This window comes from Bremia lactucae, linkage group LG5 (genome assembly GCF_004359215.1).
Source record: "Bremia lactucae strain SF5 linkage group LG5, whole genome shotgun sequence".
In the NCBI taxonomy this organism is placed as follows: Eukaryota; Oomycota; class Peronosporomycetes; order Peronosporales; family Peronosporaceae; genus Bremia; species Bremia lactucae.
The window spans coordinates 2,723,352-2,748,470 of record NC_090614.1 but is presented as its reverse complement, the minus strand read 5'-3'; the positions used below and the strand labels follow the sequence as shown (position 1 = coordinate 2,748,470).

The window sequence follows — 25,119 nt, the reverse complement described above, 5'->3', positions numbered from 1 at the left end:
ATGTCTTTGACATTGCGATTGAACGCGCTCCAGGCTTGCATAAGTGAGACTTTATCTCGCTTATTATTGCCAATAAATATCGATGCTTAAGAAAAGCATCGAGATAGAAATCTTCCTCAGCGCGAAAGTTATTTGCGCTGGGATCAAGGCCATGTGGCTTTGTCGCGATAAATAAAAGGATATTTATTAGAGGAGTGGTTTCTCCAGACAAGCTATTGATAAGCCGTTCTGGCAAAAGTCACGGCTTCTTTCAGGGGTAAGATGAGACATTTTATTGTCTTCCCTCCCCTGAGTTGTATCCACTGAGGTAGGGGTACCACAAGAACTTTTCTTACGATGGCTTACGCCATCGTCGTCACCTTGCACAGAAACACGTGCAGGTGACCGTATGGGAGATCGTACGGGCGATGAGGGATCATCCTCATCGTTGGATCCATATAGACTATTAACTCGTCTATCAGAATGAGCCCTCTCATTCGGAGGCTCATAGTCAGCCGCCTGACGTCTATCAGGCGACTGTTCCATTCTCCCCGAGTCGGCCATTTCGTCCGACTCGCATTCGTAGTCGACCTTCAAAGAGGGGTTGTATTCACGTGGTCAATCACCACGTGCACTTGCAACATCTAGTGTTGTGCGAGTAGAAGATACTACGGCAGACGTTCCGTCTGCCGCAATAGATAACAGTGCGTCACCCGCGGCTGCACGAACTGCAGCCGAAGGCGCAGCACTATCGACACCCCGCATGAGTTGATTCTTCATTCGATGGAATTTAAAATGATGGTTCTGACCAATCAACATCGTGTTTAAATTAAGTGGTCACATACTGACCACTCCATCCAATGACAGTCAGAGTTATTGTCGTTTAGGGGAGGGGTGATGTAACGGGGTGTATCGTTACATGAAATTAACACTTAAAGGTTGTTAATAAATATATTATCTAGAAGGCAGATAATATTTTGAGGATATTACTTTATATAGTAATGTTCAAAAAAATTATCCATAAATAGGTATAGACCATTATATCTATTTAATCCGCAGACTAATCAGCTGTAGAGGTAATCAAAGAGAGTTACAAATATGATAAATATAAGAATTCAATTGCATGTTTAGTATTAGATTATAATTAAGTTAGCATTTACAAGATAGAAAGAGAGACACTTAATTATATCAGTACAGTTTTTATTTTACCCTCTTTAAGCTAGTAACCTTAAAGAGAAGTCTTCCTCTGCACGTACTAGTGTACGTGAAAGAACGTGAGACACCACTCGCAACTGAAGCAGTGCAAAGTGGACTTATACTGAAGCAGTACAAGTCGTAGTGCCCCGTTACAACTAGCACTGCTATTAGCACTAGCAAAAGGTGCCCTGTTACAGCTCCTGTTTTGGTGCCCAGACTTTTTAAACACACAACCCATTAAGTTGCGTTTAAAGAAATATAAAGCGGAGATTTGTGCATATTCAAGCAAATTTTTGGGGATTGCAAATCACAATAATGAGTTGTAAATTTTAAAGAGATTGTCGACTGGTGGAATTCAACAAAAACAAAAAAGTGTGAGCATAAATCGCATTGATACTTTTGACATATAAGCTGCACATTTATCTCAGCTTCATCTTTCACGATTCTTTAGTCACCTCCACTTCGACTCGATCCTTCAAGAATCCTAACGCGATCTTCTTCTCCAAAAATGGAAGTACCCATTTTTTACTTATATATAAAAGTATCATCAGCCATCCGATTAGCACCAAAGTATGTTTCGGAAATACCCCTAATAACACCTCCTCCACGACAATATCGAACAAATATTCGTTTGTTTCACTAACGGAATCAGGACGTCGAACTCCTTCAATTTCTGCTAAGAGAGAAAATTCCACTTCAATAGCATTATCGATAGACTCCAGACGGTACTGTACAGACTTGTGCTCCTTTAACTTTATCGGATGAAGGCGGAATTTGGGCGCGGTAAGTAATTTTCGACGAGTCGGAGCCATTAAATCCTTCTTCTGGGCTCTATCTATTGCATTAAGCTCGTCAATATTTATCAAGGTCGATGGCAATAGTACGCGTTCTACATGCACCACAATAAGCGATGGCTGCGTGGCAAGATACGACACTTTAATATCGTAGACTGAGGCGGGCTGTAGCCCCACAACGTGAAAAAACTGCGGGATGCCATAAAGTCCGCGCTGCGACTGTAAAGCATGATCAGGTTGTAGCTCAATTATGGAGCCAACATTGCTTGACAGCGACGAGCTCGTTAGAAGAACTAGTGTCGTGAGCGCAACCGCCAGCAACATTAACGATTTAGTGGCACAATTAAATGAGTTTCGATCACATTTATTGCGATATTAGACCTCGCATAATAAGGAGCAAACAAATCAGCAACGATTAGTGGTGTGGCGTACATTGTCAATAGACGACATCATGAATAAAGCCATCAAGTCCAAGGGAGACGTGAATTATTAATACACTTTTATAATTATAAGGCACAGCTTCTTGACTACGAATAGATGCGGTTACTTTTGCAAGAGTGTGCAATACATATACACAAGTCTACTGCTTACTGTGGCAATATACCTACAAATATCAAAATACAGTCTTCACTTGGCATTTCGCGAATTGCATGAGCAAAATTGTACGTTGTCCAATGCAACGCCATTAATGCAGCTTAAAAGCCTACGTCACCCTGTGCACATGCGCACAAGTTTTGCACTTTTTCGAAAACGCTTTTGCCACAAATTCCTGACATCGGCAAGAGCTACACATTCCTTGCGAATGCGACGACGCCGACCGACGTCGCTGCGTTTCGGACGCTTCAAACCGTGCAATTCCTTTTTTCGCTTGCTCAATGGCATCATACAAACACTGCGCCGCACGTGGCGGTGGAATTGCTCCCGTCAAAATCTCTTGTGGCGTGACTTTCTGACCATAGAAATTACTATTCATCTCCGTCCTTGCAGAAAGGAGTGCTCCTTGGAGAGAAATACCCGCAAAAAGTCCTCGACTATGCGAGTAACTATAATTGGCATTAAACCCTTCTCGACTAGCCGCTGCTTGAGCCAATGCATCACGTCCAAAAGGTCCAATCGCGACACTAAGGCCCCCTCCAATATTCACTTGAGTCCGATAAAACACCTTGACAGCCTTCTTGGAACCCATAATGACCATAAATTCAATCAATTCTCCACCTCCTTCCAAGCCACCGCCAATCCCCGCGGTTCCAATTGCTGATGGTGCCGACCACGTGCCGTTTTCGAGCTTGACAATGACAATACCGGTCCCCATTTTGGCTGTAATCAAAAGTCCTGCTTTAATCACCGTGAGAAACGCAATTCCTTGCGCTCGTTTAAGAAACCGAACGGGAATGTACCGGTCACTCTCCGCTCCATGTTCTGGTCGAAAGAAATTGCCAAGAATATCCGCAGCCGAACGGCACGCGCTTTCTAACGATCGACTATAGGGCAAATGCACCCGTGATTTGGCTTCATGTGGATTCGCTTTATGACAATTGGCATACTGCGCGTTCCAATTGTTTTGAAAACATTGCAAAAGAGGGGCACAGATTGTACAAACGCGTTGCGGATGGGACGGATCGTGCTTTTTTTCTTTGGTACTTAACGTCACGACGTGATCCGGAGAGATTAACATTCTTGCGGGTGAACATAGAGGACAGACACTGGCGCCACACTTGCGGCAGTGATGGCGACGTCGTTTGAGATCAAATCCTTCACTGCAAATGGCGCACTGAAGCTTGTGCGCATGTCGTGTCGCCACGACTCGAGACGTGGGTCCAGAGCGTGTTAGGGACGCGAATTCTCCGCTTGTTGTACTCGATGTATCACTCTCGATACTATCCTGTCGAATGAGCGCCGACGCCGACAAGGGACGCGTTCCAGCTATTTGTACTGGACGCGGCATTCTTGAGCGTGTCGAAATATCGGTATGAAGCAGTGGCGGTGGATTATTGGAAGCACGAACGTTGCTCGTCGTTGGGCTCGTGAAGCCTCCTGTTTGTTTGCTCTTTGCATGCACTTTCATGAGTTTTCGGCGCTTTTGATCATGGGCAATGAGACGCACGAGTTCTGGAAGCATATGCGCGAGCATGAGTTCACTTCCAAAGTATGTGCTCAATCGTTCATAGAAAACCCGGGATCGAAGTTGTCCCTGTCCGTACAGCTTGCAATCCGCTTTAAACGCCCTCACGACCTCATCGTGGTCCTGATTCGCACCTCGAACAGCAGCAAGCATTTTTTTGTAAATCATTGCGGCTTCGTCGCCTGAAGCAGCAGGTGGTGTGATAATTTTGTCTTTTGCTTGGTCGGATGCTATAGTCGTGACTCGTTCTTTATCTTTCTGTTTCTTCTTTTTGATTCGGTCCTTCGAAGTATTGCGACGAGTAAGACTGGAATTTTTTACAGCGTAGGTAGATTGGATGGAAGAGGTTCTTACGAGTTTGGTGCCGCATTGCGAGCACGAGCACGAGTGAGAAACATCGGCGCTACAGGAAGGACATGGTACCATTACTATTGTTATTATAATGGAGCAAAAAGAGACGACCGAGTTTTGACCAATCATTACCTTGGTTGTTAAAAGTCTGGAGTGTGACTGTGAAATATTCAAGAAAGAATCGAAGTACACCAAAAAAACGCAAATTACGATTGTGACATTGTTGGCGACCAAGAGATATGAAGATTACGTTTAGCATTATCAGTAAAAAATATTGTCCCGAGCATTTGTATAATTAATTTCGTTAATTCGGATGACATTCTTCTACAATTATCATGACATCGACGAGCATACAGTCATTTGTTTGGTTGTCGCATGGGTGGGTAAGCATCGTTTTTTGGATCTGCTGCGAGCACAACATGTAAATTACATATGGGCGTTATATACTGTAGCGTAAATTTGCTGATCTGTTCAAAATACAGGAGCTTAAAAACGAAATAGGCGAACACGTAAATCAAATGACCTTTATCTGCATCAAAGGATGTTAAACAGCAGGAAATTGCGCCCAGGCATCCGCCGCAAGATGCGACAATAGCAAGGTCGCATGCTTGTACACCAGCCGACCGTCGTGAAAACAGACATTTAATTGTGTTTATGGACTATAAGTCAAATACCTTCTTATATAGTTGCCGCGTGGCAGATACATATTGCGGCAAATATGTTTGAATATTCCCTGGCGTCGTTTCAAAACGAGTTTAATTGTCGCGTCCATGTCCTGAACGAACTGACGGTGGAGGAAAGTATGAAGTGGTCAGCCTTTTTTGCAAATAGACAAGGGTGAGACGTCAAGGGACAGAAGCGGGCTCTTCCACAATCTAAAGGAGAATCTGAACGCATGAACCGCACGTCTTCAACATTGTGCGATTCCTTTAAACTGCTGAGTTATAACGTGAAAACCAAAGAGGAGATGACGAGGATGTTCGATTCGTCGGAACTCTTTGTTGGGGAGTCATCTAATGATGACTCCATGGCCGTTGACCACTCTGGTGATGTTAGTATGCATCACCAGGAATAAAGTGATCGTGAAGCGAAGAATGCTACTCGTGATGCTAGTTTTTAACAGTAAGAAACGGTACAAATTGCGTCGTCTGTTATCAATCGTGTTAGCTTTAACCTGCTGAAAGCAGCTATCCAGTGCATCACATAGAATTTCTTTCCATGATTTATGCACTGTCTAAGTTAAGGTTTATCTCTTGGGAGATAGACCGTTCATTGTATATATGGACCATGCGTCTTTACGCACGCCGTATACAGTCCACACCTCTCGCAAAGAATGGAGAGATGGTTGTCTTTCCTCGCAGAAAATAGCTTTTCCGTGGAGTATAAACCAGGACGACTTAACTTCGTCGCTGATTTCCTTTTGCGCCGGCCGATTTTGAGCCGGCTGCGCAAATCAACATCAGCATAAGGCCACTGATGCAACAATAAGTGTTCCGTCGTCAGCTCCTTGACGACGTTAGAAGAGCTTGTCAAAATGCTAAGGCTCTTAAAGGGTTGATGGATTACCTTAGGAATTCATCCCAACAATCCTTAAAAGGATTGACGAAATTATATCGATCCTCAACAGGTCGATATACAACACTCAATGGTTTGTTGTATTATACAGCCATTGCTGGCAACAAATCTCGTGTCGTCATCCCCACCCATAAAGGTTTGCATTGGACATCGTGCACGAGACCAGTAGAAGTCGCGTTAGATTGAGGTATAAGTCTTCTCAAGTCCACGATGCCTAGTTATTTGTGCATCATGGCTCACGCCAGTTTGAATTCGTCCGCAAGTACATACGTGCTTGCAAAATTGGTCAACGTGTGAAGCCTAGTGTATCATCCTGTACTCCCTTACAACCTCTACCTGTTCTGGCAAAGTGTTGGCAGTCTATATCTATGGACTTCGTCTTCGGATTTCCCGGAGACACCCACAAGAATATTAGTATTCTTGTTTTTGTGGATCGTTGTAGCAAGATGGTACATCTAGCTGCCGTCCCAGAGTCGATCACAGCCAAAGGCTGATTGTGCCTTTGTTGACACGATATTTCGACTCCGTGGGTTAACTCATGAACTGGTCACAAATGGAGACCCTTCTTCGTCATTGTCGTCAGTCACTTGGCGACTCAGCGCGGTCCGAGGATCGTAGTTGAAACGTCGTGATAGACTTGCCCGATGCTCCCAGTATCATGCCAAGAAATATTGTTAAAATGCACGAGGAAGTTGTACTCGAAGAAGAAGGACAGCAACCGTGCCATCCATTGTGATAAGTGCGGAGTCTTCATCGCTGTGCGCAGCGATACATGAACGGTATACAGTTGCGTTCCCCAAGTAGGTAAACAGGGAACTTGATGAGTGCGAACCGCATTGCTAACAATTCTTTATCATGCAATAGATAGTTTTTCCCCACTGGCTTCATCTGTCGTGATTGATAACTCACGACTCGTTCACAGCTTCCATCATCAAATTTGCATGAGGGCACAACCAATTGCGAAGTCACTTGCACCGTGCATACCACGTGGAATGGCTTGGAGTCGTCCGGAAGGACCAACTCTATCGCTGAAGCCAGGTCTTTACTGCATCGAAGGCCATTTGGTTCTCGGGACGCCACGACCACCCGGTGTTATTTCTTCAAACGTGTCAACAAAGTCGGTATAGAACCGGCTTTGACATTTGATACTTATGCAAGTAATTGGCCAAGACGAGCCACTGACGTAACTCCGTAGGGTTTTCGGAGCGTGGGCCAAGAACAGATTGACGACACCTTCTTTGAATCAGCTGGAGCTCCCGAATTACTCACATAGCAACCGAGCACCGGAATATTGGTGCACAAAAGACACACTTCTCGGGATTCGCGTACAACTTGTTGCCTCGCATGACTTGAAATACCTGCTTTAAGTGTCGAAGCTGAACTTGGATATCGCTGAGATTGTTCTGAGCGCAACTATGAACGAAGATGCCGTCGAAGTAACTAGGAGCGAAGTCCCGGATTTATCTCAACATTTGAGACACCATGCGATCAAAAGTGGCCGGTGCATTCTTCAACCCTTGTGGCACCATAGCCCTTCCCACAACATGACACTGAGGGTACTCCCCGCAGTGAGTGGTATGTCGCTTGGTCGCATCAGGATCTAGTAGAAGCCATCAGTAAGATCGATAGCAATGAAACTGATGCTTCCCGACAGGGATTTTAGTACCATGTTCTTTAGGGGATATGTGTTTGCGCAGGAATCGTGGCATTATATAGCTTATTAAACGCATGCACTATACAGCCAACCTCCCGTAGCCTTCTTTACACAGAAATTTGGACTCGAATGTGGCGAGGCACTCTCGCGACGTGACCCGCCTTGCGGCGGCCTTCGAAGAATTCGTCAATAGCCTCGACTTAATCTAGAGGCAAGTGCCACTGCCGTGTCGCGCAATACCTCGAACCTGGCACTTGGTCAATCTCGTACCGAACATCACGATCAACAGGAACTTAGCCGGAATTATACCCAGGAATACATCTGCATACTCAAAAGCTGGGATACCAGACTCTCGCAGAGTCTTCCATGACTATTACGCAAATATTTGTTCACGCGTTGACTTTGGCTCAACGCTTTGAGATCGCGTCATTTGCTTTTCGCTTGTCGCGGTAACCACCTCGTTGGCGATCAAACATACCTGTTCCACAGTGCCTCTCTTGAGATCACGTAGGAAATGCTTCCAGAGAGTCCCGAAAGGCGTGTAATGGAGGACGCGTCACGAGGTGGACTCGCGACTTCAATGTATTGGCGCTTTTGTGGACTATTTTACACGTAAATGATAGCGTGAACACGTTTCAACGTTGAATTTTCGAGGCTTCTGCCCGTCGTGTTTCGAGTCGATACTCAGCCAGGCGATGAACTCTCACCCCCCTAGGCACTGGATGTCCTCATTCATCATACCGCAAACACGTGACGGGAGTAATCCATGCTCGACCGTCGACACTTGATACTGCAGCCCCTGCTCGACCGCCGTAAACCGATGTGGGAGCCCCTGCTCGGCCACAAATTGCCCATGTGGGAACCTTGGTTCAACCACATCGGCAATGGGTGATGATGGAACCCCGATTCGACCATCATGTTCTTGCGTGAGGACTCCTGTCCGTCCACGTTATACTCGTGTGGGAGATCCTGTCGACCAAAAATTGCCTTTGTGAACTTACACAAATGCTTGAGGAAGCATTCAGCCTAAGTATTAGGTACCAAGTAAAATTCAATATTATTTAATTTTATCAAGAATTTTAATGGCCGCGTCGAGTTCATGTCGAATGAACTCGGCGATAGCAGCATATAAGTGTCTCCTTTTGAAGCAAACAAAAAATAGTCAGTCTTTAATTTGTATATCATAACAAAAGCAAGTGTGTTATAGTAATTGAAATATATAGCTATATAAATACAAAATGTAGCTTGTATTGAATGCTGGCTCCATGCTTGTGCTATGTATTGTCGTCACAAACAACGTGACTTATGATCATACACCCAAACAAATTTAAACGTTAATCAAGTCAATAAATGATTAAATAAATATCAGTCAAAATTTACATTATCATCATGTAACTCAATCTGAAGAGTTGAATTTCACTGAACGTTTATTTGGTGTAGCGCAAACTTCCTCATGCTTAAAGTTTGCAAGACGGTGTAAGGTTTATTCTTCCACGACTTTCGCATACTCTATTTGAACAGGGTTAACTAGTTCACGATTGAAAAAATGCGATAGTTTAAAGCGATGAAATCGATTAAGATTGACTTAATGGGGCTATTGCAAAAGAGACATCGTGGGCATCGGTAAAATGTGCTGCCTGCGTTTGCAGAGCACCACAAGCAGATTGGTCGCATCGAGATATTTGCCGACTGTGATTGTGACGGGTGTCCCGTTTCATAATTATTATTTCGCATGAGAGAAAATAAATAGAGAAGAACAAATTATATCTTTTATAATTTGAATTGATAGTTCAAATATTACCAAATTTGGTAATATTGACGCAATAAAATATTAGTCCTATTAATTGGTTGAATAAATTGAAACTAGTCCCGCCAATCATTATAAGGCACGATTGTGCGGTGGGTACGTAGGCGCCATACATAGTAGTAGATAGAAGATCGTTACGTAGTTACTTTTTTTTATTCATACAGATTTACTTTTTCTCTATTCTAACGCCTTAGATATAACCTGGGAGCTAAGACTACGAAGTTACCTCTAATCTTCTTCTGCACGTCGTGTACGTGAAGTAACCGAGGTATCCCACCTACACTGCAATCAGTGTAGGTTGCCTAGTACTGTTAACAGCAATAGCAAAGGGTGCCTCGCAAAACCTGTTAGCACGTTGTGGTCTGTTCAACAGCCCACGAACAATCCATTTAACATGGACATGTTGGATTATTAGGGAGGGAGCTTTCCAGCCCCTCAGGCGGCGATCACGTAACGCGTGAAAGGTTTACTCATTTCAATTCCCTTAAATAAAGAGAGATCGAACAGATGAAACGGTTGTAGACAGGGCAGCCATTGGCAATACGCTGCTCACTTTGACCACAAATGATTAAGACGCGACCATAGGCTAGTTCCTTCAGTACAAACTCGACGCGGCCCAAGAGAAAATAGCTTTGCTTCACCAACAAGGCTCTCAACACGCGGATGTGTGTTGAGAGAACAGAGTGCTCAAATTTTAAAACTGTTGAGACAGCAGCATTTTACATGCTGATAGCGGGCCGACGCTTCCACGTCGACCCGAAAGTATAAATATAGAAATCTCTAAGTTTGAGGCAGTTGAAGGCGTATACCTTTTTAGAAGGCTCGTCGAACTAGACGACGCCATTAAAGCTCGCCGTATCAGTGATGATGCGACGAAAGTGGAATTTGGCATGTCCAACTTAGCCGGACGTGCCAAATCTTGAACCTTAGGGCTCGAGCTTCACGACTTATTAGTCTTTGGGTCGTATGAGGTCTTTAAGGCCCGGGTTAGGCAAAATTTGAGTTGCCACGCGCCGAATTCAGGGCTCGAGTCGAGCTCTGGATTTGAAGCTGGGCAAGCGTGACCTCCACGCTTATGCCCAGCATACACGATACCTTGTAATTTGTATCGTGAGTCATCCAGTTGATGAACAAACACAGGTAACTGTGTTTATTATAGGTCTTGTAGACGGTCCTGTCAATACCCACCTTTTTTAGGCTTGAATTAGAGTAGCTCGATAAGCGATCTCTATAGCGTCACAGAAGAACTTTAGTCTTAAACAGACTTTCGTTCACTGTGGAGCTTATCGCCCTCCAGGACGACAAGAAAACGGAGGTCGAGGACCTATGGACCTCTCGTATGTAAAGGGCGGTAAACCTCGATCTTCAAGTTACAAACGATTGCAAAAATGCAATCGTTGTCAAAAGTTAGGCCACTTCGCCCATGAGAACGCCCAGTGCCTAGAATCACTGAGCAAAAAGACCGACCCCTAGCTAGGAACAGCGGAGGACGCTGATCTGGTGCTGTTGCGAAATCTTAACGGCGAGGATCATCAAAAAATGGTCGGGGTCAGTGGGTGCGGAGTGCCCTCCTGATCCAGTATTGTCAAAAGAATTTGGAGGCCTCTTGACGAAAGTTGCTCCTCACACATAGTATTGTGTAAATGCCTCTGGTGATAAGATAAGCCTCATCACCTTGTAATTGAAATGTCAACTAAATTGCCACATTAGTCCCTGGTCGATTTGGGGCGTCGATCGCTAAAATATCGCAGACTCAAATTTATTGAGCGTGATATCCCTCTAACATGGATGACAGTGGGCCTAGCAACAGGCGCATATGACACAGCATATAACGTGTAATTGTTATCCAACACACATTAAGGGTAAACAGTACGATGATGATCTCATCGTACTTGATTTAGGTGACAAATTTGAGTTCATCCTTAGATTACCGTAGCTCAGAAAGTACGAGCCCGTCATAAAATGGCAGTATCATGTCGGGACGATTCCTGTCTCTTGTTCATCAAAGGATCCTTTGATGAACGTCTTTGAGCGTCCCCAAACGTGTGGATGTCCTACGAGTGAGTGCGATAGCCTCACTTGTGGTTCGCACGATTGCACAAGACCTCAGCATGAATACCCATCCTACTGTGGAAGAGATCCCGACGGCTGTAAACAAGCACAGGTAGCGTCGAAGCTCGGCCACTCGAATAAGTTGAGTGGTGATGCTTGCTTATAAATCAATATCCAAGAAAATTTGAAACGCCTGTCGATAAGAGACAGTGCGATTGTCCTAGATCGGCTGGAGAGTCGATCGTAGAGAATTTCGCTGTGGATGCGCAATCGCAGCTCGAGGAAGTTGGGGGGAATATCCCAATACAAAACTTGAGGGAATAAGCCCCCCAAAATATGTGGGATTAAGTTCTCAGAAACCTGCGGTCAAAGGTTCCCAAGCACGTTTGCAAATAAGTTTCAAAGAGGAACTGAGATACTTAACGTCTTAGTAAGCAATTAAACAAGTGTAGGCGATTATACACTTGATCTGATAGCGCCTCCAAACCTTATTTCGGAGGTAATCGATTTCCAACGCTTGAACCGAAACGATTGTTGCGTGATCTGCGTAGTGGCAAAGTTAAGCAGATTTTTGTACTTGTCAAGGATGACAACTACGTGGCCAATATTAGGTCGGCTATAGTATTTCGGAGAACGAACGAATTCTCAGCAGCTCATCGATGAGCAAAAGCCTTTGATGGGAAGACTCGAATTAAACGTTTTACATCGCAATCTTTGGAGTCTTTCTTCTTAAAGACAATAATTTATTGACAGAATTTATAAGGCTTCAAGGATGTCTTCCCAAAATCGGTACCGTGCGAGCTGCCTAAGAATAAATGCACTCGACACGAAATCGATTCAAAAAAACACAGGCTTAAATACTGTGTCATAAAACAATGACCATTGCCTCGTGAATAAGTAATAGCGATCGGCAAATTCTTTGCCGAAGGCTTAGCAGAGGACAATGTGAGAGAGTAAACTTCCCCACTTAGCTCTCCAACCTTCCATGTGCGCAAAGCAACAGGAAGATGGCGGATTGTGCATGCATTCAATAAATTGAACGCTGCAACGGTACCGGCTTAACGCCAATTCCACGAAATGGTGTAATCACTGATGGTTTGTCAAAGAGTACAATCTTTTCGTCATGGGTAACCTCAAAGGAACGCTGACAATCAGCGTTCCATGACCAAAAAAGCGCAAACTTCGGGCATGGATCAAATCGATCGTTAAAAGTTTCAAGTCCGGAGTATCGTGAGGCTGGATTAGAAGAGGCGAGTCCTCCCGAAGAAACGGAATCACGTCAAAACAAGCGGCGATTACGCGTGTGAAAGGAACCAACTTTAGGTCACGAATGTGGGTGGTGCTTCAGAAGATGGAAACAGTGACTCGACCTCTCTTGCTAAGCTTCTACCACATTAGCACTGGCGTGCAAGTGCTAATGTGGTAGAAGCTAAGGACTTGGCTGATTCAGCCACATTTCAAGATGCTATAATTGGACCGGATCAGCTCATTAGCGTGTTAAAGTCTGAAGCCGATGCTGAAAGGCGGGAGGAAGAAGAGAGCGAAGCGAAGAGTCTGCGCGAAGAGGCGAAGACACTGGAGTCGGAGAAGGTATATTTGGATGCACCAGTAACTGGACATCGTGGATTTGAGAAAATTTACTATATCACGATAAGCCGCGACTTTCACTGGCCTCGCCAAATGATTTCGTATACGTGCTTGCGAAGTTTGTCAATGGGTTAAGCCCAGTGCTTCATCCCGTGCTCCGTTACAACCTCTGCCAGTTCCAGCTGAGTGTTGACAGTCCGTGTCGATGCACTTTGTCTCGGATTTTCCGAAGACGATCACAAAAATAATGGTATTCTTGTTTTTGTTGATCTGTCAGCAAGATGGTACATCTTGCTGCAGTCCTGGAGTCGGTCACAGCGTAAGGCTGTGCTCGTGTCTTTGTTGACACGATATTCGACTCCATTGGTTACCCCGTGAATTTGCCTTGTATCGAGACTCCAATTTATGGCGGAGTTTCGGCAATCTGTGTTCAAATCACTTAGCGCACAATTAAAATTGTCATTTTCTGACCATCCTGAAACAGATGGTATGACATAACGCGCAAATCATATTCTCGAAAATATATTTCGCGGATACGTCCACTATTTTACGAGTTGAACTAAAGTCTTGCCGATTGAAGAATTTGCCATCAACAATTCAGTGCATGCTTCTACAAAGCATACACCGATTTTCGAGAATTGCTTACGCCAACCACGTATACCCACCTTGTTTGAGAATGACTGGGGAGGGACTCGCTCACGGAAGGATAATTGAGCTCTTGCTCATCACACATTAGCTCAGCAGTCAATGCGATCAACGATGATGAAATACTCAGCATCGAAAAAAATGCTCGTGAGAACATGAATGCTCTCACTAAAGAGCAGTATGAAATCTCCGCAGTGCGAACCGGTCGCACTGAAGGCAAAAATAAACTGAGTCAGCAGCAGAATTCCTGCTGGCTACAGAAATAGTGGTCCGTTTCTTGTAGAATACTATCGCGGCTGCGGTGGACCGACAGAAATGAAACTCCTACGAAAACGGAAGAGTAAATGTTCATTCATGTAAAGTAAACAATCGAAGTCTACTGTCTACGGCAAACCTAGCAAAACATGTAGTGACAAATGTAGGCAGTAACAAATTACTGCCCAGATATATCGACCCGTTTCGTGTACTGCACCGCCAAGGCATTGCGTCACATCCTACGGTATTCCTACGGTATTTTTCTGGCGCCTCCACCCGTACCATCAGAACGAGGCTTCTTACGTTCCGATTTAAGCCAGCACGGTCTAAGGCATCCACCAAAGCCTGGTGTTTCCGATGCAAAGTATGATAATCTCGAGACAGAGTCTGGTTCTCATGAACCAGACGTTCCATCACTTCCTTCAAAAAAGAGATCGTTTGATGAGTTGTCACCAGCTCGTCTTCAAGAGACTAATGAATCCGTTTATTTGCAATTTTATCAACCGCAACTTGCGTACAATTTTTCAGTTGCTCGCAAGAAACACCGTTGAACCGTCATTACTAGCACGCGACGACGGAATCACTCGTGATTAACGTCCTCTCGTAAAAAACGGAGGATGTGACCCAAGTCACAGTGATGACTCGGGCTCGGCGAATGAGGCAAACCCGATTTTTCCTACCTTTCCACAATCATTACGGATTTGAATGGTGAAAATCGTTTCCTAGTTGAACGCTTCTTGAACCACCGAGAGACAAAAAAATCGCTCGTTAGATGGCGAGGCTTAAACACCCTCGCATGATAGCTGCAAACCTCATTCCCGACTGTTGGTGGACGTTATCCGGGTCTCGTTCGACAGAAGAACGAGACCCATCCTCCTCGAAAGAAGGTCCATCTGAGAACGAGCGCTTCTAACGCTCGTAACAGTAGTGGAGGTTCTCAATTCTCCGCGCATCTCTTAAGAGATAAGCGTCTTCAATATGAATCTTTAATGGAGTTTACCTCCTTATGGGCATGAACGGCACCCTTAATACAGCATGGACAATTGTCCCCCAGAAGAGGCAACGTAACCCTGCCTCTCTAGACAAACGGTGCAGCTTGTAGCGTGTACCGACTACGGTCGTTTTTCGAATCGGTCACGAAAAGAATGCAGCTTGTAAATCCAGGCCTCGCCGCCTATGATTTGCACATTCTGTACGAATGCTCCCCAAGCTTGATTCAAAAGGAGTGGCATCCTTTTTCCGCTTACATGTGTACCATCGATGCCGGAAGAGGGCACCGATAGGGAATTACGTTTCGCCCCAGCTAACTTGTAAATCCTGTCTGATCCGACGAACGGAATTTGGTAGCACTCGTTGGTCATGCCAGACTAACAAGTTAAGTTGCCTTTAATGGACAATCAGGGCTTTTTATCGGAAGCGAATCGCAAAGCATTACACTCTCCCGTTGATAAATGCTAACGTTGACGCTTACAGAACTCTCGGCGTCATCCTTAGAATCCCTCCGTCCATGGTGAAGCATACTAGCACCATCAGAAGTATGCTTATCGAAGTGAGCTTGGCAATCACTTCACTCCTGGTGATGCAATCTGATATCACTAGAGTTATCATCGTCCACGGAGTCATCACAAGATGACTCCCCACCAAAGAGATTCGACGAGTCGAACAACCTCGTCATCACCTCTCGAATTGTCACGTTAAATCCGTAGGTTTAACGGACGTGGCGGGTGAATCGGAGGCCTTGACAGTAGCCACAGAGTTGGACGATGACGCCGACTTGTGCCAGTGACCTTCAATGGAGTAGAAGGTAACTCGTCACCGTCACCTGTAAGGGAGTAGCAGGTGACTTATACTAGTCACCTCGAATTGGTGAAGGAGGTGACGCATTCCAACAGTAAACGCATTAACTTTTACTGAAACGTTTGCATTACTAGCAGCAGCGCTGGTCCGTGTTCCGTGCAGCTGCCAGCTTTGCGGTCTCGCAGGCTACGCGCACGGGCTTTTACACCATGCGCAAACGAATTGAGTTTTAAATGAAAACGAATAGTGCAATGATACTGTAATTTAAATAAAAACCTATGATGCGAAAATTACCGGAAAAGACACATAGTATTTCTCTGTTACTTTTCATCAGTCACTATTGTGAATATTTGTTAAGGGAACTGCATGGCTTGATCTTGAATCCGGTCAAGATCATTACGCATCGAATGACCCTCTCGTTTTACTGGCATATCTTGTCGCATTCATTATGTCATGAATGATCAAAGCCGGTGCGGCCTGAATCTAAAAAACATGGAAAGAGGACTAAATTAGGCCACCTCACTTCATTTTCACTTCGGAAGTCGACCGATCATTTTCAATCTCATTTTCATACCAATCTTTTCACTTCGGAAGTCGACCGATCATTTTCAATCTCATTTTCATACCAATTGTCCAGTGTAAAAACAGAGGTCCATTGACGAGTTATAGGAGGCGGCAAACGCAAAATAACCAAATCAAAATTGCAATATTAAATAAATTATGATTTTGATGTAATGACTGTGCCAATATGGAACACAAAACAACCATAATGACGTCCAACGTAAAATCTGTACCGTATTAAGTGCACCCGTTGTACGTCATGGCAGGTCGACGTGCCACTGTGGGACTCAGTAGCAGCCTGTACGCGGATTTCCTGGCCGAGAACATACGGCTGAATGAGCGCCTGGAGCCAAGCTCTCGATCGCGCCATTCGTTAGCGATCAATGCTGTCACACCGAGCGGCACAGCCATCGGCCTGCAGTCGTGCGTGCTCGCATCGTTCTTCAAGGCCGCTGTGAAATGCAATGTCGAGTCCGCGCTAGTGTGTGAAAGCCAGCTCAACTCTGTCATCACCTCGAGTCTGCGCATGAGTTCGTCTCGCCAGTTGGCATTACAGGCGCATCTACAGGCCAGCGACGCTCTACGCTTAACATTGGAGGCTCAAGAGTCTGCTACCGAGAAACCACCGGCCTCTTTCGCGCGCATTGGAGCTGATTACAAGACGCCACATTACTTTGCTGGAGCGAAAATTGATGCAGTGAATGGACCGACATTGCAAGCCACGCTAGGAGGGAAGCTGGGCGAGTTGGCTATTGCAGTTCTAGGAGCCTACGACGTCGGATTGGACCATTGCGACAGGCTCGGGAGAATCACGACGCTTAATGTCGCGACTCGTTATTGTCACAAAGACTTACTCGCTTTGCTCCAAGTGTACGGCTCGTTTTTTTTATTTCCTACGTTTTTTTTTTATTTCTAATGCTCGTTTGGCTCTAGAAACGATAGTGGACGAATCGTTCAACTTGACGTGGCGCAGACGCTGTTGCCGGAGCTCCTTATGAGCTCTCGCTTTGTCTTTGACCGACGAAAGGACAAACAATCGTTGCGATTGATGAGCAAGTACACTTTAAGTGAGACCGAGGCCGTCTCGAGCTCCATTGGGTCGGATGGCATTTTCATTGGAGCGTTTGAATGGCGCACGTCTCAACATTTAAAAACTCGCGTCTCGGCGCAAATGGACTTGCGGCATTACGACAGTGACTCGCATCACCTTGGCGTGTCTATAGAGATCAATTAACGGGTAGGCGACGCTAGATAAAGAGTTTGTTGACTGAATGTGCCACCAAGATAACCGAACCTATTATTCAAGCATATCAAAAAAAAAAACACAATTTTTTTTAAACCAGCGCAAACCTTTTTACTTGGCGTAAATGACCGTATCGCGTTTAGAACGCGCAATGACGTTACCCTTTTCATCTCGAGCACCAGGAGCTGCCTTGGCGGATGGATGATTGGCTAGCTCACTAGGCACGGGCATCTCCGTCGAGACGAGATATTGTTTCAGGTCATACATGACTTCTTCGTCGTTGTCAGTTAAGAAAGAGATTGCGACACCGTCCTTGCCAGCTCGACCTGTACGACCGATACGATGCGAGTAGTTTTGAATCTTCGACGGCAAGTCAAAATTCACAACGTGCGTCACGTCTGGGATATCCAGCCCTCTTCCAGCCACATCCGTGGCCACCAAGACATCACAGTAACCTTCTCGAAACATTCGAAGACTCTCTTCCCGCTGATCTTGCGTTTTTCCACCATGTAAAATCGTGCCTCGAAAACCTTCGCTTGATACGAATTTCGCCACCGAGTCGCACTCTTTCTTTATGTTTACAAACACAATGATTTTCGCGCCATCCACTACTTTTTCTTTTCGTGATCGTGGCATTGAGCCATTTTGGGCACTTAAAATCTCACGCAGCACTTCCACGAGCTTTGAGCGTTTCTTGCCTGGATTCATAAACATCACACGCTGGTCAATCCGCTTGTTCTTTCCTGAATCTTCGTCGCCAATTTTGACAATGGAAGGATGACGTAAAAACGTCTTGGCAAGACGCTCGACTTCAACCGGCATTGTAGCACTAAACATAGTCGTCACTCGAAGACGATGGAGAAGCTCTTGTCCTGGCTGGCTTCCGTTGGCTATCATCAGCTGTTGCTCCATTTCTTCTTCGTTCTCTGACTTGAGTAGTGATCCCATGTTCTCAAGTACGGCAACAACTTGAGGTTCAAAGCCCATATCAATCATTCGATCAGCTTCATCCAAAACGACATAATTGCACTGATTGAGCACCAAGTAGTGGCTTTCAAGACAATCCATTAGACGGCCAGGGGTGCCAATGATCATTTCAACACCCTCACGAAGACGAAATCCTTGGTCCTCAATGCTCTGGCCACCAACAACCGACAACGTCTTGATAGGACTCATTGCTTCAGATGGACCCACACTCGTGTATTTACAGAGCTTAATCGCTTCTTGTTCAATTTGCAAAGCCAATTCACGCGTCGGTGCCATGACTAACGCAAGCGGTCCTTGCTCCCCCGTGCGAGCTACCATAGTAGCTGGCAATGAATAGATATAAGCGATAATTGGAATCACAAACGCAGCCGTTTTGCCCGAACCAGTCTCTGCAATGCCAATAATATCGCGCTTCTGCAGCCCCACAGGAATCGCCTGCATTTGAATCGGTGATGGCCGCTCAAAACCCATTTCTTGAATGGCTTTAAACACAGCATCGGGCAACATCTTGTTAGCTTCGCTCCACTTGCGAAGAGGATGAGGAGCACGTCCTCCTTTGAGCGTAATGTCAAAGTCTTCACGAAAAATACGCCAGTCCCGCTCTTTCATCTCGTCCAGCGACTTTTCCGACCAGTGCGTGCCCATGATTTTCGCCTCACGCGAAGCCATTTCTTGCATCAAACCTCGTTCGCGTGCGTGCATGTTGCGCAAAGCACGCTCGCGTTCGTGCTGTCGAGCCACGATTTGATCACTGGTCAAGGTCGTATCCGACTCGTCCGCACGTTGCTGCTCCTTTTGGCGTTTATGACTCAATTGCTCTAAAAAAGAGTTCTTTTTGCGTTGTTCACGCATGTCCACGCCAGCACGATACCCACGTCCATAGAGCAGATTCACATCCATTCGCTGGGCATACAAAGGATTTAAATCGGCGCTTGTATCATCCGAAGCCTCCCAGTCAAAGTGAAAAATCTTGGAGAATTTTTCACTCGCTTTGACAACTTTTTTCTTCTTCACGGTCTTGCCTAGATACTGGTCTTTTAACGCTTGTAAAGCTTCCGCCTCGTTCGACTCGTACAGTGCATTTTTTGTCTCGTTCTTTGATAACAACGAACCAGCAGCATTTCGTTTATCTCTTGAAGTCGTTCCGTCACGACGACGTTCGCTATTAAATTTAACACGCTCCTGCTCTTTCTCACTTCGTTGTCGTTGCAGAAATTGGCGCCTAGTAGCTTCAGTTTCTTTGCGCATCTTCTCCATCTATCATTGCAATGTCGTTTAGCATGTTTCTCAAGAAATAATTGAGAAAATCAAGTGTTTCACCTCTTGTTGCTTCTTTTCGAGGCGTGCAAGGGCATCTTTCTCTCTCTGTGCCTTCGAACGAAATTTTGGCATCGAATTTGATGTGTCGGGCACTACTGAAGCCTCTTCAATCTTCATTGGTAGCTTCCGCTCGCCCGTTGTCACATGTTTCGACTGGAGGAAGGAAGTTTTTGAATCCTTTGCTCGCCGCTCAGCGGCTCGCTCCTCGGCTTGCTTGGCAATAAAAGCAATGCGCTCCGCTTCGAGACGCTGAGCTTCGTCCAGCTCGTGAGCCGGAAGCTTGCTTGCGGAGCGGGAGCGGCGGCGTTTACGTTGTTCAGGCATTCTGTTAGCGCCTTCGTTCGACTGGTCTACATAGCTTTATTTTATACATTTTCATGGTTTTGACCAATTGAAATTATTGAAGCGCTGCGAGTTTTTATAGATGATATATTAATTAACAACCTTTAAGTTTCATACACCCCGTTACATACTAGTTCACTTAAATTTATGCTTTTGGAGCTCAAACTGAAAATCTTTTCCTTCGTCTAGTCACGTGCGATCTTCTTAGCTAATTATTGAGTACGAGAGGTTCTCCACAGTCTATTTAAACGGTAGTTTGCTCAACTTGTACACGGTATTATTGAGAGCCTTTGATATATACCAGTTGAGGTATGCGAATGTAATTATAGAAGCAGCTGAGCAGAATACTTTGAGCTTAATTGTGTTAATTTGGCTGCTTTCGTCATTTGACGAAGATACGAAAGTGAAACGCAAGAGTGCGCGCGTACTATTTATAATTACTCTTGACTTTTCTGATAAGGGACTTGTTAAGTCTCCAAAAAGCTATAGAAACCAAACGAATGCTGTCCGAACTTTTCGTGTAGTCATTGCCTTAAAAATCTCGTAATCCTTAAAAGCTCGCTCGTCGACTAATGATGCATTATCAAGGTTACATGCACTTACTTGCTCCATGCTTGCACCAATTTATAGTAGATCAGTTAAACGTGAGGAGCCCCAGCAAAGCCACTTGCAGCGACGTTGCCAGCCAAGGGTGCCGGATGGTGGGACAATCGGCCACGAACAAACCCACCAAAGCCTTTTTGTTTCTGCTGCTGCTTTTGCATTTCAAGCTGATGGACACGGGCACTGTATTTCGACGCAAGATCACGGACAAGACCATCTTCATCACGAAATTCTCCAATCACATGGCGAAAGTCCGAAACGCGTTCGGAAGCCAAGGCCTTTAGAAACGGAATTAGATTCGTTAATTCGTGGTCGTCACGGTCCCGTCCATTAATAAAAGGCTTGACTGGAATCGCATTCTCTGGCTGAAGTTGATACGCTGCGGGGTCATCGTCAAGAATCACCACTTGCTTCAAATCGCGGTTTAAATTGGCCAAATCCTTCACGTGCGCCCCATTCAAATACCGCGTCGCATCACGCGACAGCACGTGCAATGCGCACTGCTTGGGATCCAGTTTTTGAACAATCTCCTCGGCCCCATAATTCTGTGAAAAGATTACAATCTCATAGTACTGACACAAGGTCTCGAGGAACTCATCCACTCCAGGACGTTTCGCGTGACGCCACCCATGTTTTCTCTACAGCCACATTGAGTCGATTAGCATCAAAGAATCTCCTCACTTCTTGAAGCAGTACTTGACAAAATACTACGTACGCTCCACTCGGAGTGCACAAGCGTGTCTTCGAGGTCGAGCACCAGCACGGGAACAGGAGGCGTGCCTGCAGGCACTTGTGGAATTGGCCAATCGGGTAGTAATTTCAGTCTAGATGGATCTGTAAAAGGCTTGACGATTGTCTCAACCTTCTTCGCGATAAAAGAATAAATATCACCCAAAACCGTAGCTCCTAACGTATCTGTGACACGGCTCTTGATACTGTCGTCCAGTAAGAAATGCCACACAATGGAGCCCGAAATGCTCCCAGCTAGCAATGCAAATGAGATTTTTGCAGGTAGTGACGATGTACGGACAATCTTGTGGCCACCACCACCATCAGAGGAGTGTTTCACAGCTTGACGCGCTGCTCGTCGCTCGGCTCGAGGGACCACCGTAAGAGGAATGTCCCGCCCTACCTTGGACAAGATGGACGAAGCTTTCGAGACGGAAGAAGGTACCGAAGCTTCTGCGAGATGAACAAGTTGGCGCGAAGCCGCCATGGCGGCGGACGCGCCTACACCGCGCTGGGCGTTGCGCAGCACCAATCGCAGCATCGTGTTCGTAGTTATTCAGTCACCACGATCGGAAACAGTGTAACCTTGAGTGAAAGGGGTACATTAGTACACAAAGGGCCACAGTTTATTATTTAAACCATGGCTCCTCAACCCGTGGGCAAGTGGGTGTTCCCAATGCTACGCGACGTGATCCTACAGACGTCAAGTGCAACGTCTTTGAATGCTGAAAAGAAGCGTACGGACGCCGAAATGGCCTCGGTCTTTCGCACACCGAGCTACCTAGAGTCCAACGTACCATGGCAAATCGAGAAGCAGCTGCGACGCACCACCTGCGCGTTTGTGGAACATTTGGCGCAGCTGTTGGACATGCCTGACGCGCCTAGCATATCGGCTCAATTGTTTATCCAGCACTTTTACATGATGCACTCGTTTGCGACCCATGATCGCTTTCTAGTGGCCACGGCGGCACTGTTTTTAGCTGGAAAGACCGAGGAATTTCCAGTCAAAGTCCGGTATGTCACTGAATGCTCCATGTACTTGTTGCTCTGTCGAGAACAAGCTCAGGAAAAACTTATTAAGAAACAAAAGACTTTGACACCTAAACGAATTGGAACTACTGCAATACAAAGCTCTTCATCGCCTGCAGGTCCAATTAAGAAGAAACTCAAACTTGACATCAAGGGTAAAGCATGTGAAATGCGCTCGACGGTAAGCAATGATAAGAAAGGTGCAAATTCCAACCATCTTGAGTGGCTAAATGCATTGCTGGAGATCGTGGAAGTAGGGGAGGTCGAAGCCAATGCCAGCAAAGTGTTGCTACTCGAACGCATCTTGTTGCTTACCTTGTCGTTTGAAATAGGAGTGCCGCAGCCATTTGCTTACGTAGCCCCGCACATGGAGCGTATATTTGCATTAGAGGCAATGCATCCGGATATTTCGTACGAGAATATTCGTGACGTGACGTTCATGCTGGTCGCAGATGCCGTGAAAAGTGGCTTGATTTTAGCATTCGACTGTATTGCACTCGCAGCTGGGGCAGTGTACCTCGCTTGCTTGTATAGTCATCAAGTGGGGCCAAATGTAGCAACAGACAAGAATGAACCGTGGTGGACCGTTCTAAAGCTCTCTGAACAGGATTTGGAAAATGTAGCCCGAGGCTTCTTGTGGATGTATGAAGGCGAAAGGGGGGAGAAAGTTAATGGACTTGGTCCAGACTTTCTTGACTTGTGGACACGCTATCAACCAGCTCGTAATTGTCCAGACCTTGAATATATTAATGCATTAGATGCAGCTTTACAGACGTAATGAGGACGAACGGGCTAAACAAAAACATGTATTCATATAAGCCTCTACTTGAAGATCGCCACGTGTCTTACACCCAGGTTCGCGCTTTGCGGGGTGAATGTAGCAACCGTTTAATGTAATAGACTTGAAAGAAGCACACGATGAGGTAAATGACACACTCGAGCGTCCCGTAGAATGTTACGCGCTTGTTCATGTTTTCTTCCACTGAACGTCCCGACATGAAAAAGTATTGACTTGAGAAATCAGTGGAATATAACTCGTTCGGAACTACGTACTTTTGATATGTCGGTTAGTTCGGATTAGCTGCAGTCTCAACTCCGATTCCAGCTCACCAAGTCGCACATCCACGTGTGAAGCGTACTTGGCCAATAAACTGACATGCTCTGCACATCAATCGCCTTTTTATCATTCACAGTTCTGTAGCTATCATCAAAATTACACGCGTGCTACCTTTTTCAACTGGATGCTGCGACTTTAAGGTGTAAATCACATGCGTCACCAACTTGCCATCCGAGTCGGAATTCTGAAAGCACAGTTGATAAACACCTACTTGTCTAGACAATGAGATAACAGCTTGCGAATTAACAGTCATGTGTTCATAATTATCACAATGAAACCATTCTTACTTCGGTTCAATACGATATTCTCCCTCTGCGTCATCAAGTCGGTGGAAAATCGTGACACCCTCCGGATTCTTTACCTCTAGATCAATGTGCGAATCGGCAGAGCTCACCACGTATGCACCACTCAAGTCGTCGTTATTCAGTTTGACATCTTGAAAAAAACATTCGCTACTCTTGCTCGCGACAAAGAATGTCAAACCCTCGGACGGGTCAAAGTCGAATTTCTCCACGGTACGCTCTCTTGGTGCGTAGTGGGCGTCAGCATCTACTTTTCGCGGTTTGTCATGATACGGAGTGAAATGTGGATCTTCGGCGATAAGTGCTGCCTCTGGATCTAGTGATGCAAAATCGCCCTGTGCCAGAGTCGTAGGTATTGCCAGCATGCACAGCCACAACAACAACATTTCGAACTTTAAATAAATTACTACAAAATTGACATGGATACACTTCATTTTAGAGAGGAGAAAATCGAATTGTCTTTTTACATTATAATTAGGGAGCTGATAATGAGCTTCAGTTTCCGCGAATGGGTCATCACCTCTCATGTATTAAACAAGTGATTGGATTTGGAGGCCTTTGATTGGTCAAAGTTTGTAAGGTCAGACTTCTTAAAGATTTATTTTTGACGAAGTTCTCTTATTAAATCTCGCACCCCTCATTACACTATGGGGAATTTCGGCTACAGGGCCTCCTCCCACCCAACTATCACACATCTTCGGTGTAACGGGGCACTGCGACTTGTACTGTTTCAGTACAAGTCCACTTCACACTGCTTCATTTTGTGAGTAGTGCTTCTTAGTTATGTTAATACAGTTTTCATTTTACCCTCTTTAAGCTAGTTAGTTACCTTAAAGAGAAATCTTCCTCTGCACGTACTAGTGTACGTGAAATAACGTAAGGCACCACTCGCAAATGAAGCAGTGCGAAGTGGACTTGTACTGAAGCAGTACAAGTCGTAGTGCCCCGTTACAGGCACCATACTTAGTTAGTTATTAATATAATAAGTACAGTGGTAGATAGATAGAAGATCGTTACGTAGGAAACTAAATATATTCATTCAATTTTACTTTTCTCTATTCATAAGCCTTA

General features: G+C 45.3%; 7 protein-coding genes across 7 annotated transcripts; 2 read left to right on the top strand and 5 right to left on the bottom strand.

Moving 5' to 3' along the window:
* Nucleotides 1-1,613: 1,613 nt before the first annotated feature.
* CCR75_009005 (uncharacterized protein) lies at nucleotides 1,614-2,294 on the bottom strand (the record flags this gene model as incomplete). Its single annotated transcript, XM_067967052.1, has 1 exon — nucleotides 1,614-2,294. The coding sequence occupies one exon, from the start codon at nucleotides 2,292-2,294 to the stop codon at nucleotides 1,614-1,616; it is 681 nt and encodes a 226-aa protein (XP_067821296.1).
* A 379-nt stretch (nucleotides 2,295-2,673) lies between these two features.
* CCR75_009006 (uncharacterized protein) lies at nucleotides 2,674-4,518 on the bottom strand (the record flags this gene model as incomplete). Its single annotated transcript, XM_067967053.1, has 1 exon — nucleotides 2,674-4,518. The coding sequence occupies one exon, from the start codon at nucleotides 4,516-4,518 to the stop codon at nucleotides 2,674-2,676; it is 1,845 nt and encodes a 614-aa protein (XP_067821297.1).
* Nucleotides 4,519-16,635: 12,117 nt separating this feature from the next.
* CCR75_009007 (uncharacterized protein) lies at nucleotides 16,636-17,610 on the top strand (the record flags this gene model as incomplete). The annotated part of the gene is made up of 2 exons (XM_067967054.1): nucleotides 16,636-17,246; nucleotides 17,310-17,610. The coding sequence occupies 2 exons, from the start codon at nucleotides 16,636-16,638 to the stop codon at nucleotides 17,608-17,610; spliced, it is 912 nt and encodes a 303-aa protein (XP_067821298.1).
* A 120-nt stretch (nucleotides 17,611-17,730) lies between these two features.
* On the bottom strand, nucleotides 17,731-19,863 carry CCR75_009008 (uncharacterized protein; the record flags this gene model as incomplete). Its single annotated transcript, XM_067967055.1, has 1 exon — nucleotides 17,731-19,863. The coding sequence occupies one exon, from the start codon at nucleotides 19,861-19,863 to the stop codon at nucleotides 17,731-17,733; it is 2,133 nt and encodes a 710-aa protein (XP_067821294.1).
* Nucleotides 19,864-19,893: 30 nt separating this feature from the next.
* Nucleotides 19,894-20,250, bottom strand: CCR75_009009 (uncharacterized protein; the record flags this gene model as incomplete). The annotated part of the gene is made up of 1 exon (XM_067967056.1): nucleotides 19,894-20,250. One exon carries the CDS (start codon nucleotides 20,248-20,250, stop codon nucleotides 19,894-19,896), a length of 357 nt encoding a protein of 118 aa, XP_067821295.1.
* Nucleotides 20,251-20,580: 330 nt separating this feature from the next.
* CCR75_009010 (uncharacterized protein) lies at nucleotides 20,581-22,156 on the bottom strand. The gene is made up of 2 exons (XM_067967057.1): nucleotides 21,587-22,156; nucleotides 20,581-21,509 (listed from the first exon to the last, which is right to left on the bottom strand). The coding sequence occupies exons 1-2, from the start codon at nucleotides 22,139-22,141 to the stop codon at nucleotides 20,907-20,909; spliced, it is 1,158 nt and encodes a 385-aa protein (XP_067821104.1). The 5' UTR covers nucleotides 22,142-22,156; the 3' UTR covers nucleotides 20,581-20,906.
* Nucleotides 22,157-22,240: 84 nt separating this feature from the next.
* Nucleotides 22,241-23,407, top strand: CCR75_009011 (uncharacterized protein; the record flags this gene model as incomplete). Its single annotated transcript, XM_067967058.1, has 1 exon — nucleotides 22,241-23,407. One exon carries the CDS (start codon nucleotides 22,241-22,243, stop codon nucleotides 23,405-23,407), a length of 1,167 nt encoding a protein of 388 aa, XP_067821103.1.
* Nucleotides 23,408-25,119: the final 1,712 nt, after the last annotated feature.